The 12,335-nt window shown below is 37.5% G+C and overlaps 1 protein-coding gene across 5 annotated transcripts in view; it reads right to left on the bottom strand.

The window, feature by feature from the left end:
• The window catches only part of L2HGDH (L-2-hydroxyglutarate dehydrogenase), a 51,335-nt gene that overhangs the window by 27,667 nt on the left and 11,333 nt on the right, over positions 1–12,335 (bottom strand). For 4 of the 5 annotated variants that reach the window (XM_060004587.1, XM_060004586.1, XM_060004589.1 and 1 more), the window contains exon 4: positions 10,758–10,889. In XM_060004587.1, coding sequence (XP_059860570.1) covers positions 10,758–10,889 — 132 coding nt within the window. Of the gene's footprint in view, positions 1–5,545; positions 5,643–10,757; positions 10,890–12,335 lie in introns of those variants that run through there. The other variant, XM_069540444.1, reaches the window with a different exon arrangement.

Genomic DNA, 12,335 nt, shown 5'->3' with positions numbered 1-12,335 from the left:
TATTAGTTATCCATTTTATACGTATTAGTGTACACATGTCAATCCCAATCTCCCAATTCATCACACCACTAGCCCCGCCACCACTTTCCCCCCTGGGTGTCCATACGTTTGTTCTCTACATCTGTGTCTCAATTTCTGCCCTGCAAACCGGTTCATCTGTACCGTTTTTCTAGGTTCCACATACATGCATTAATATACGATATTTGTTTCTCACTTTCTGACTTACTTCACTCTGTATGAGTCTCTGGATTCATCCACATCTCTACAAATGACCCAATTTCGTTTCTTTTTATGGCTGAGTAATATTCCATTGTATATATGTACCACATCTTCTTTATCCATTCATCTGTTGATGGGCATTTAGGTTGCTTCCATGTCTTGGCTATTGTAAACAGTGCTGCAATGGACACTGGGGTTCATGTGTCTTTTTTTTTTTGAATTTAATTTTTTTTTTATACAGCAGGTTCTTATTAGTGATCAGTTTTATCCACATCAGTGTATACATGTCAATCCCAATCGCCCAATTCATCACACCACCATCCCCACCACCCCGCAGCTTTCCCCCCTTGGTGTCCATACGTTTGTTCTCTACATCTGCGTCTCAACTTCTGCCCTGCAAACTGGTTCATCTGTACCACTGTTCTAGGTTCCACATATATGTGTTAATATACGATATTTGTTTTTCTCTTTCTGACTTACTTTACTCTGTATTACTCAGTCTCTAGATCCATCCACGTCTCAACAAATGACCAAATTTCGTTCCTTTTTATGGCTGAGTAATATTCCATTGTATATATGTACCACACCTTCTTCATCCATTCATCTGTTGATGGGCATTTAGGTTGCTTCCATGACCTGGCTATTGTAAATAGTGCTGCAATGAACACTGGGGTGCATGTGTCTTTTTGAATTACGATTTTCTCTGGGTATATGCCCAGTAGTGGGATTGCTGGATCATATGGTAATTCTACTTTTAGTTTTTTAAGGAACCTCCATAGTGGCTGTATCAATTTACATTCCCACCAACAGTGCAAGAGGGTTCCCTTTTCTCCACACCCTCTCCAGCATTTGTTGTTTGTAGATTTTCTGATGATGCCCATTCTAACAGGTGTGAGGTGATACCTCATTGTAGTTTTGATTTGCATTTCTCTAATAATTAGTGATGCTGAGCAGCTTTTCATGTGCTCCTTGGCCATCTGTATGTCTTCTTTGGAGAAACATCTATTTAGGTCTTCTGCCCATTTCTGGATTGGGTTTTTATTTTTTTAATATTGAGCTGCATGAGCTGTTTGTATATTTTGGAGATTAATCCTTTGTCTGTTGTTTTGTTTGCAAATATTTTCTCACTTTCTGAGGGTTGTCTTTTCATCTTGTTTGTAGTTTTCTTTGCTTTGCAAGAGCTTTTAAGTTTCACTAGGTCCCATTTGTTTATTTTTGTTTTTTATTTCCCTTACTCTAGGAGGTGGATCAAAAAAGATCTTGCTATGATTTATGTGAAAGAATGTTCTTCATATGTTTTCCTCTAAGAGTTTTACAGTGTCTGGCCTTACATTTAGGTCTCTAATCTATTTTGAGTTTATTTTTGTATATGGTGTTAGGGAGTGTTCTAATTTCATTCTTTTACACATAGCTGTCCAGTTTTCCCAGCACCACTTATTGAAGAGACTGTCTTTACTGCACTGTATATCCTTGCCTCCTTTGTCATAGATTAGTTGACCATAGGTGTGTGGGTTTATATCTGGGCTTTCTATCCTGTTCCATTGATCTATATTTCTGTTTTTGTGCCAGTACCATATTGTCTTCATTACTGTAGCTTTGTAGTATAGTCTGAAGTCAGGGAGTCTAATTCCTCCAGCTCCATTTTTTTCCCTCAAGACCACTTTGGCTATTCAGGGTCTTTTGTGTCTCCATACAAATTTTAAGATTTTTTGTTCTAGCTCTGTAAAAAATGCCATTGGTAATTTGATAGGGATTGCACTGAATCTGTAGATTGCTTTGGGTAGTATAGTTATTTTCACAATATTGAATCTTCCAACAAAAGAGCATGGTATAGCTCTCTATCTGTTTGTATCATCTTTAATTTCTTTTAACAGTGTCTTTCTTCCTGGTTCAGTCTTGGAAGTTATACCTTTCTAAGAATTTGTCCATTTCTTCCATGTTGTCCATCTTATCGGCATAGAGTTGCTTGTAGTAGTCTCTTAGGATGCTTTGTATTTCTGCAGTGTCTGTTGTAACTTCTCCTTTTTCATTTCTAATTTTATTGATTTGAGTCCTCTCCCTCTTTTTCTTGATGAGTCTGGCTAATGGTTTATCAATTTTGTTAATCTTCTCAAAGAACCAGCTTTTAGTTTTATTGATCTTTGCTATTGTTTTCTTTGTTTCTTTTTCATTTATTTCTGCTCTGATCTTTATGATTTCTTTCCTTCTGCTGACTTTGGGTTTTGTTTGTTCTTCTTCCTCTAGTTCCTTTAGGTGTAACATTAGATTGTTTATTTGAGATTTTTCTTGTTTCTTGAGGTAGGCTTGTATTGCTATAAACTTCCCTCTTAGAACTGCTTTTGCTGCATCCCATAGGTTTTGGATTGTCATGTTTTCATTGTCATTTGTGTCTAGGTATTTTTTGAGTTCCTCTTTGATTTCTTTAGTGATCTCTTGGTTATTTAGTAATGTACTGTTTAGCCTCCATGTGTCTGTGTTTTTTACATCTTTTTCCCTGTAATTGATTTCTAATCTCATAGCATTGTGGTCAGAAAAGATGCTTGATATGACTTCAATTTTTTAAAATTTACTCAGGCTTGATTTGTGACCCAGGATGTGATCTATCCTGGGGAATGTTCCATGTGCAGTTGAGAAGAAAGTGTAATCTGCTGTTTTTTGGATGGAATGTCCTATAAATATCAATTAAATCTACCTGGTCTATTGTGTCATTTAAAGGTTGTGTTTCCTTATTAATTTTCTGTTTGGATGATCTGTCCATTGGTGTAAGTGAGGTGTTAAAGTCCTCCACTATTATTGTGTTACTGTCGATTTCCTCTTTTATAGCTGTTAGCAGTTGCCTTATCTATTGAGGTGCTCCTTAGTTGGGTGCATATATATTTATAATTGCTATATCTTTTTCTTGGATTGATCCCTTGATCATTACGTAGTATCCTTCCTTGTCTCTTGTAACATTCTTTATTTTAAAGTCTATTTTGTCTGATACGAGTATTGCTACTCCAGCTTTCTTTTGATTTCCATTTGCATGGAATATGTTTTTCCATTCCCTCACTTCAGTCTGTATGTGCCCCTAGGTCTGAAGTGGGTCTCTTGTACACAGCATATATATATATAGGTCTTGTTTTTATATCCATTCAGCAAGCCTGTGTCTTTTGGTTGGAGCATTTAATCCATTCACATTTAAGGTAATTATCAATATGAATGTTCCTATTATCATTTTCTTAATTTTGGGGGGTTTGTTTTTGTAGGTCCTTTTCTTCTCTTGTGTTTCCCACTTAGAGAAATTTCTTTAGCATTTGTTGTAGAGCTGGTTTGGTGGTGCTGAATTCTCTTAGCTTTTGCTTGTCTGTAAAGCCTTTGATTTCTCCATTGAATCTGAATGAGATCCTTGTCAGGTAGAGCAATCTTGGTTGTAGGCTCTCCCCTTTTATCACTTTAAATATGTCATGCCACTCCCTTCTGGCTTGTAGAGTTTATGCTGAGAAATCAGCTGTTAACCTTATGGGAGTTCCCTTGTATGTTATTTGTCATTTTTCCCTTGCTGCTGTCAATAATTTTTCTTTGTCTTTAATTTTTGCCAGTTTTTTTGCCAATTTGATTACTATGTGTCTTGGCATGTTTCTCCTTAGGTTTATCCTGTATGGCACTCTCTGTGATTCCTGGACTTGGGTGGCTATTTCCTTTCCCATGTTAGGGAAGTTTTCAACTATAATCTCTTCAAATATTTTCTCAGGTCCTTTCTCTCTCTCTTCTTCTTTTGGGACCCCTATAATGCAAATGTTGGTGCATTTAATGTTGTCCCAGAGGTCTCATAGGTTGTCTTCATTTCTTTTCATTCTTTTTTCTTTATTCTGTTCTGCAGCAGTGAATTCCACCATTCTGTCTTCCAGGTCACTTATCCGTTCTTCTGCCTCAGTTATTCTGTTACTGATTCCTTCTAGTGTATTTTTCATTTCAGTTATTGTATTGTTCATCTCTGTTTGTTTGTTCTTTAATTCTTTTAGGTCTTCGTTAAACATTTCTTGCATCTTCTTGATCTTTGCCTCCATTCTTTTTCCGAGGTCCTAGATCATCTTCACTATCATTATTCTGAATTCTTTTTCTGGAAGGTTGCCTATCTCCACTTCATTCAGTAGTTTTTCTGGGGTTTTATCTTGTTCCTTCATCTGGTACATAGCCCTCTGCCTTTTCATCTTGTCTACCTTTCTGTGAATGTGGTTTTTGTTCCACAGGCTGCAGGATTGTAGTTCTTCTTGCTTCTGCTGTCTGCCCTCTGGTGGATGAGGCTATCTAAGAGGCTTGTGAAAGTTTCCTGATGGGAAGGACTGGTGGTGGGTAGAGCTGGCTGTTGCTCTGGTGGGCAGAGCTCAGTAAAACTTTAATCTGCTTGTCTGCTAATGGGTGGGGCTGGGTCCCCTCCCTGTTGGTTGTTTGGCCTGAGGTGACCCAACACTGGAGCCTACCAGGGCTCTTTTGTAGGGCTAATGGCAGACTCTGGGAGGGCTCACGTCAAGGAGTACTTCCCAAAACTTCTGCTTCCAGTGTCCTTGTCCTCACGGTGAGACACAGCCACCCCCCACCTCTGCAGGAGACACTCCAACACTAGCAGGTAGGTCTGGTTCAGTCTCCTATGGAGTCACTGCTCCTTCCCCTGGGTCCCGATGTGCACACTACTTTGTGTGTGCCCTCTGAGAGTGGAGTCTCTGTTTCCCCCAGTCCTGTCAAAGTCCTGCAATCAAACCTCGCTGGCCTTCAAATTCTGATTCTCTAGGAATTCCTCCTCCCGTTGCCGGACCCCCAGGGAAGCCTGACATGGGGCTCAGAACCTTCACTCCAGTGGGTGGACTTCTGTGGTATAAGTGTTCTCCAGTTTGTGAGTCACCCACCCAGCAGTTATGGGATTTGATTTTATTGTGATTGCGCCCCTCCTACCATCTCATTGTGGCTTCTCCTTTGTCTTTGGATGTGGGGCATCTTTTTTGATGAGTTCCAGTGTCTTCCTGTCGATGATTTTTCAGCAGTTAGTTGTGACTCCAGTGCTCTCACAAGAGGGAGTGAGAGCATGTCCTTCTACTCTGCCATCTTGAACCAATCTCCTAATCTCTTTAATACTAGTGTATTTCCCCCTTAAGTATGGCATCAGTCTAAATAACCAATTCTGCTATACACTGAATGTCTGTGTGCCTCCAAAATTCATATGTTGAAACCTAATGACCCATGTGATGGTATTTGGAGGTGGGGCCTTTCGGAAGTGATAAGGTCATGAGGATTGAGGCTTCATGAATGGGATTAGTGCCTTTATAAAAGAAACTCCAGAGAGTTCCCTTACCCCTTATGCCATGTGAGAACACAGCAAGAAGATGGTCTATGAACCAGGAAGTGGGTCCTCACCGGACATCAAATCTTCCAGAGCCTTGATCTCAGACTTCCAGCCTCTAGAACTGTGAGAAATAAATATCTGACATTTATAAGCTAACTGGTTCATGGTACTTTGTTGCAGCAGCCCCAACTGACTAAAACAAGCTCTTATATGAGTTATTCACAAGCCTGGTTTGAAGACATCCTAGGACCTCTCTACAATGTTTTTAAATAGCCTATTTTACTCTGCAGAGGAATTGATATGGCTTAAAGGAAATAAACAGAATAAAATATTGAGTTACAAGCAAAGCATCAGGAAAGGGGGAAAATGTAAAGCAGGAGGAAAAGAACAAACATAACTAAGTTATCTTAACAGATTTCATGAAAAGTCCCCAAGTATCTCAAACAAAACCAATTTGAATTCACTAGAATTACTGCTTAAATAAGCCCAAAATAACATCTACCACTTCTTGAGGATTAACATATGCTGGATGCCTCACATATATCACTGTATTTAATTCTCAGAACGACCTGCATTTTACAAATGAGGAGTCTGAGGTTTAGAACAATTTTAACCCACTCAAGGTAAACAGCTGTTAAATAGGCAGATATGAGATTTAAATTTATGTCTGTCTGGCTTCTCAGCCACCACATTCTGCTGCTCACCTTATGTCAGATCCTACTTTATGGAAGAAAAAAAAAAAAAGACAGAATATAGTGAGATAAAATAAAGAATAATATGTCAAAATTCCCTGAAGTCTAGAAATTACTAACCTATGATATTCAAGAGTAGCAGAAAGAAATCAGGTAGTCTAAAAATAACTATAAATAAGTGGTGTTGATGGTATCATGGTGAGCATAGCTGCCTTCCAATAATAAATATAAATAGCTTTGACCTCCCACCTCAAGGCTCCCCTCTCTCCCATGTCCAATTCCATCCTATGTACCAGAACTTGATTAACCTTCCTAAATTAGCACAGTTTGCATATCATTTTCTTGCCTAAATCCTTCAGTGGCTCCCTCCTGTTAGATCAGGAGCTGGTAATCTTTTCTGTAAAGGGCCAGATAGTAAATATTTTTGCCCATGTGAGGCTTAGGATCTCTGTTTCAATTACTCGAGTTGGCTGTTTGGCACAAAAGCAGCCATAGACAACACATAAATGAATAAGTATGATTGTTCTCCAATAAAAATTTATTTGTGGACACTGAAATTTGAGTTTCATATAAGTTTCATGTGTCACAAAATATTATTCTTCTTTTAATTTTTTCAACCATTTAAAACAGCTTATAGGTCTTTAAAAACATGTGGTGGGCTGGATTTGGCCCACAGGCCATAGTTTGCCAATCCTGGCTTAAGACCGTGTAGCATTTGCCCAAAGCCTGAAAGAAATAGCCAAAATTAGATATTCAGTGAAGGTGTCTTCTTTTTTTAAAAAAAACCAGTCATTCATTCACCATCTCAGAGAGATAAGAAATGCATGGGGAGAGGAAAAGGGAGAAGAAGACCTACTCCCACAAGTTAAACACTTTGATTATTCTGACTGAGTCTGAGGGGAGGGAAGGGTGAGGTTTTCTGGAGTTGAAGATGCTATGACTTTCTCTGCAGGAAGAACTCATTTAACACTGTTTGGATTCCTAGTCTCTTGGGAACTTTATACTAATTAATAAAATCAAATATTTTGATCTAACTTTAACTGCACAACTACAGATAACTTAAGGGAAAAAAAATCTATTTCTATCTTGTCTTTTTGTGAAAGGATTTGAAGCAGCCTGTAAAAACAAACAAGAAACACATACAAAACAATATATGCTAGCATTAAATATTGAGCCAGACAAGTATATGGGTTGGAAAGGAAGAAATAAGTTATTATTTGCAGACGACATGATTGTACATAGAAAATACAAAAGAATTGGGACTTCCCTGATGGTCCAGTGGTTAAGACTCCACACTTCCACTGCAGGGGGCATGTGTTCGATCCCTGGTTGGGGAAGTAAGATCCCACATGCCATATGGTATGGCCAAAAAAAAAAAAAAAAAGAATTTATAGACAAACTATTAGAATCAATAAGTGAATTCAACAACCAAGATGAATACATGGTCAAAAATCAATTTGATTTCCATATATCTGTAATGTATAAGTACAAAATAAACTTTAAATAACAATACTATTTATGAGAGTATAAAAAATCAAATACCTAGAAATAAATCTAAGAGACATGTAAGACCTCTACACTGAAAACTGTAATACATTTTTTTCAATAAATTAAAGATTCAGATAAATGGAGTGATCCATGTTCATGGATTGGAAGATTCAATATTGTAAATATGTCAACTGTCTGCAAATATGTCAACCTACATATTCAGGGCAATCTCAATCGAAATCACAACAGGTTATCCTGTGGACTTTAGCAAATTAATTCTAAAATGTATATGGAAATGCAAAGATCCAAGAATAGGCAATACAATGTTGAAGAAGAACAAAATTGAAGGACGTACTCAACCGGATGTCTAGACCTATTGAAAAGCTATAGTAACTAAGACATTATGGTAGTGGTACAAGAAGAGACAACAGAAGAGAAGAGAGTCCAGACATAGAGCCCACCTATATATAGTCACCTGGTATCACAAAGGTAACACTGCAGTGCAGTGGGGAAATAATGGTCTTTTTGATAAATGGTGCTGGGCTAACTGGACATCTACATATGAGGGGAAAAAAGTGTACCTTGACCCCTATCTTATACCATAAACAAAAATCAATTCCAAATGGATCGTAGATCTAAATGCGAAAGGTAAAACAACATAGCTTTTAGAAAAAAAGCATAGGAGAATATCTTCCTGATGCTGAAATAGGCAAAGATTTCTCAGAGTACAAAAAAGCACTAAGCATAAAAGAGAAATATATGCATAAATTGATTGAATGATTACATTAAGACTAAGAACCTCTGTTCATCTAAAGACACTATTAAGAGTGAAAACACAAGCCACAGAGTCATAGAAGATATCTATTGTGTATATATATGTATAGACACATATTCAGACTATATAATGAACTTATAAAATTAATAAGAATTAATAATTGTTAAGAAGGACAGTCAACCCAATAGAAAAATGGGCAAAGGACTTAGTTACTTCACAAAAGAAAATATCCAAATGGCCAGTAAACATATGAAACGGTGTACAATTTTATGGGTCAACAGGGAAACTATAATATTATACTACTACATAGCCACCAGAATGGCTAAAATGAAAACAACAAACAATATTAAGTGTTGGTGAAGATAAGGAGCAACTGTAACTCTCATACACTGCTGATAAGAGTATTACTTGGGACAAATGCTATGGAAAACTCTTTGGCAGTACCTGCCACAGCCAGACATATATATAAATTATGACCATAATTTCCCTCCGAGGTATATCCCCAACGAAAGTGTGTACGTGTGTTCACCAAAATAGATGTGCTAGAATGTTCTTAGTAGCACTATTTGCAAGAGCTCCAAATTGGAAACTACCCAAAACGCCCAACAACAGTATAAAGAACCATGCTATATTCATACAAAGGATTATTATACAGCAATGACAACAAATTATAACTACATGCAATAATATGGATGAATTTTATAAACAATACTGAATAAAAGAAGTCCAGACACAAACGAGCACACACTATATGATTCTACTTACACAAAATTCAAAAATCTATGATGTAAAAGAACAGTGGTCATCCTTAAGGGAAAGGTAGTGTCTAGGAGGGGGCATGAGGGGAATTCTGAGAAGCTGGTAATGTTCTGTTTGTTGATCTGGATGATCACACTTAACGAAAATTCATCAAGCTGTATACATTTATGATTTTGGATGTATGCTGTGATTCAATAAAAAGTTCCAAAAAATCAGAGCATATAGAAAACAAAGGTGGAAAGATAAGATGAAACAAAGAGCAAATTTAGTACATGAAAATAAAAATGTAGGCTTAATGCTCTAGATATTTGGCAAGAGTAGGGCACAAATGTGTTTCTGCTTAGAGCCAAGGCAAACAGGACAATACAGTTAAAGAATTCAGTGTCCATCGATAAAAACAAGCCAATTGTGCTCAGGAAAAACAAAATTATTCTTAGAACTGGAGTCTGAAATTTCTCCTGAGTGTTCTCAGAGAGATGTTGTTTGACAGTGAACTTATGTCCTCAACCACCTCCTTATAGTAGAGGCCTCAGTCAGTGACACAATGACTTTCTCCATAGGCTGATGCCATAAAACCAAAACACAACTCAAGGAGAGTAATCTGGGGTCAAGAAGTAGGATGGGGAGAGAAAAACACTACAGTGTAGGTGTACTACAATCTGATGGTCTGGAGAGATGTACAAGGATGAATGGTCTACATATCACCCAGGCTGTCTCCCTTAAATAGTGTTTCTCTAAAGCAAGCTTTTGATAAGCACTGCCTGACAGTGAGTTCAAGGTCACACTCGCTAAGACAGGTACCCACAGTCCAGCTATTGGAATATGTCATTAAAACACTGGGGAATGGGGAACAGGAGATACAGCAATTCATTGGAACAGTCAGTGGAATGAGAGTTGGACGGATAGCCTCTAAAAGGCTATCAAGGGAAGTTGATATGCAGAGTAACTATTATATTATTATTCGTGTTTCTATCACAAATACAAGAAAGAAGATCTGGTTTTCCCCGCAGCATGTTTTAAGCCAGAAACTCTATAACCTACCCTCCTGAAACAGATCCAATATTGTAGCCACCCTCCTCAAAAATTTTTAGTGGCTACCTATGCCTACTGGATAAACTTCAAAGTTATCAGCATGGATATGATATCAAGCCCTTTATGTGGGCTAATTCTGCCTTCCCAGTCTCATCTATTATCTCTTACTACACACCCTATGATCCAACCACATCTCACCACTCAGTGGTTTCCAAACATGCCATAGAGTCTCAGACCTCCTCTTGCTTTTGCCTATGTTCTTCAGGACCTGGTAGTTTCTTGTAGGAAAAGAAGAAATCAGGTGTCCAGAGTTTGTGGCAATGCCCTCTTGTGTCTGGCACCTTAATGCTTCTGTAACAGGATTATTTAACTGTCTCTATGATTCCTGCTTCCTATAAACTCACCCTCAGCCTCCATGTCACAGGACTGAGCCCTATCCCTGTGAGCCTGTGTGTGGGGTTAGTGAATCACTTACCCTACAATATGGCTCCTTCTTTTTTATGTCCTCTTGCTGGATCAGCCTCAGGTCCTGGACACCATTCTGCAGGCCTCTCTCATACAGGGCCTTAAGTCTGGGAATTTCTTCTTGTTCAACAGCTACTATAAGCTTAAAAAGAAAAAAGATAAAGAACATGAATAGAGTTAAATATATCATCAGCTATGACAGATAAAATCAATAGAAAATCATAAATTAGTGTATGATTCAAATTGGGTTGATTTTTTTAAACTGTTTTTGCTTCATCTATCTACTTCTCACTTTCTTCATGACTTCACTTTCTTCCTCCACCAAAAAAAATTTGTCTTAAGACTGCATTAAAACAAAGGTGAGATGTAGCCTCAATTGTCACATCTGCCATGACAGTTGCTACATGCACCTTGGCCAGAAGTATCGCCATCACTCCCTCAATCCCAGAGGGGAAAGAAGCACAGGTTGCTTAGTCGTTACATTAAAAACCAAACAAAAAACAAAAGCGAAACAAAACTAAACAAAAACCAGTACATCAGAAAGACAGGCAATATTCAGTATAATGGAATATCACTAACAGAAAACTATTTTATGTTTTGGAATAAAGTACATTTCAAAGTATTTACTAATGTATTCTGTTGCAGAGGAGAAAAACAGAAAATTCATCAAGACTCTTTTTCTGTTTATTTCTGGGCAAAGTATCTGTTTGAGGTAGTTTCTTACTTAACAGCTACCAGCAAAGGAAAGCACAGATAATATTCACAAGTACATCAGAATTCAAAAATCACTATTTCATAGCAAGGAGTCAACCGAACTCCATAAAGTAATACTTTTAATCAAGGTGTAAAGGTTATTTAAATCAACAAATAATTAACCTTAAAAATATACGTGGAATCATAGGGCACTATCAAGAAAGTGAAAAGATAACCCACTGAATGGGAGAAAATACTTGTAAATCATTATTGCTGATAAGGCTCTAATATGCAGAATATATAAAGAACTCTTTAGAAACTCTGTACAAACTTCCAAATATAAAATAAACAAGTCATAGGGATGTAATGTACAGCATGGTGACTATAGTTAATAATTGTGTATTGCATATTTGAAAGTTGCTAAGAAAATAGATCTTAAAAGTCCTCATCACAAGAAAAAAAATACTTTTTCTTACTGTGAATGGTGACAGATGTTAACTAGACTTATGGTGGTGATCATTTCACAATACATACACATGAAACTAATAATAATATTATATGTTAATCATACCTCAATTTAAAGAAATAAAAGGACTTCAAACTTGGAAAAAAAAAAAGAAGTTGGGGAGGGGCAGACACTCAGAGGCACAAATCAGTGACTGAACCAGGAAAACTCTGAAATCAGGTCATTAAGTCACATTGACACCATTGTGGCCTGGAAGCAGCAATCTGTAAATTAACACCTGGAGCTGAGCTGAGATGGATTAGAAGCAATGATGTGATTTGATGTGAAGAGGGAATATGAAGTAGTGTTCAAGGCTCCAGAAAGAAGTAGGGGTTACAGAGCTCAAAATCATCCTATGGGTAGGCATGGGGCATGGTATGTTTCTCAATG

This window comes from Delphinus delphis, chromosome 2 (assembly GCF_949987515.2).
Source record: "Delphinus delphis chromosome 2, mDelDel1.2, whole genome shotgun sequence".
Classification (NCBI taxonomy): domain Eukaryota; kingdom Metazoa; phylum Chordata; class Mammalia; order Artiodactyla; family Delphinidae; genus Delphinus; species Delphinus delphis.
Note: the sequence above shows the minus strand (reverse complement) of the source record. Positions and strands in the feature narration are given on the sequence as shown.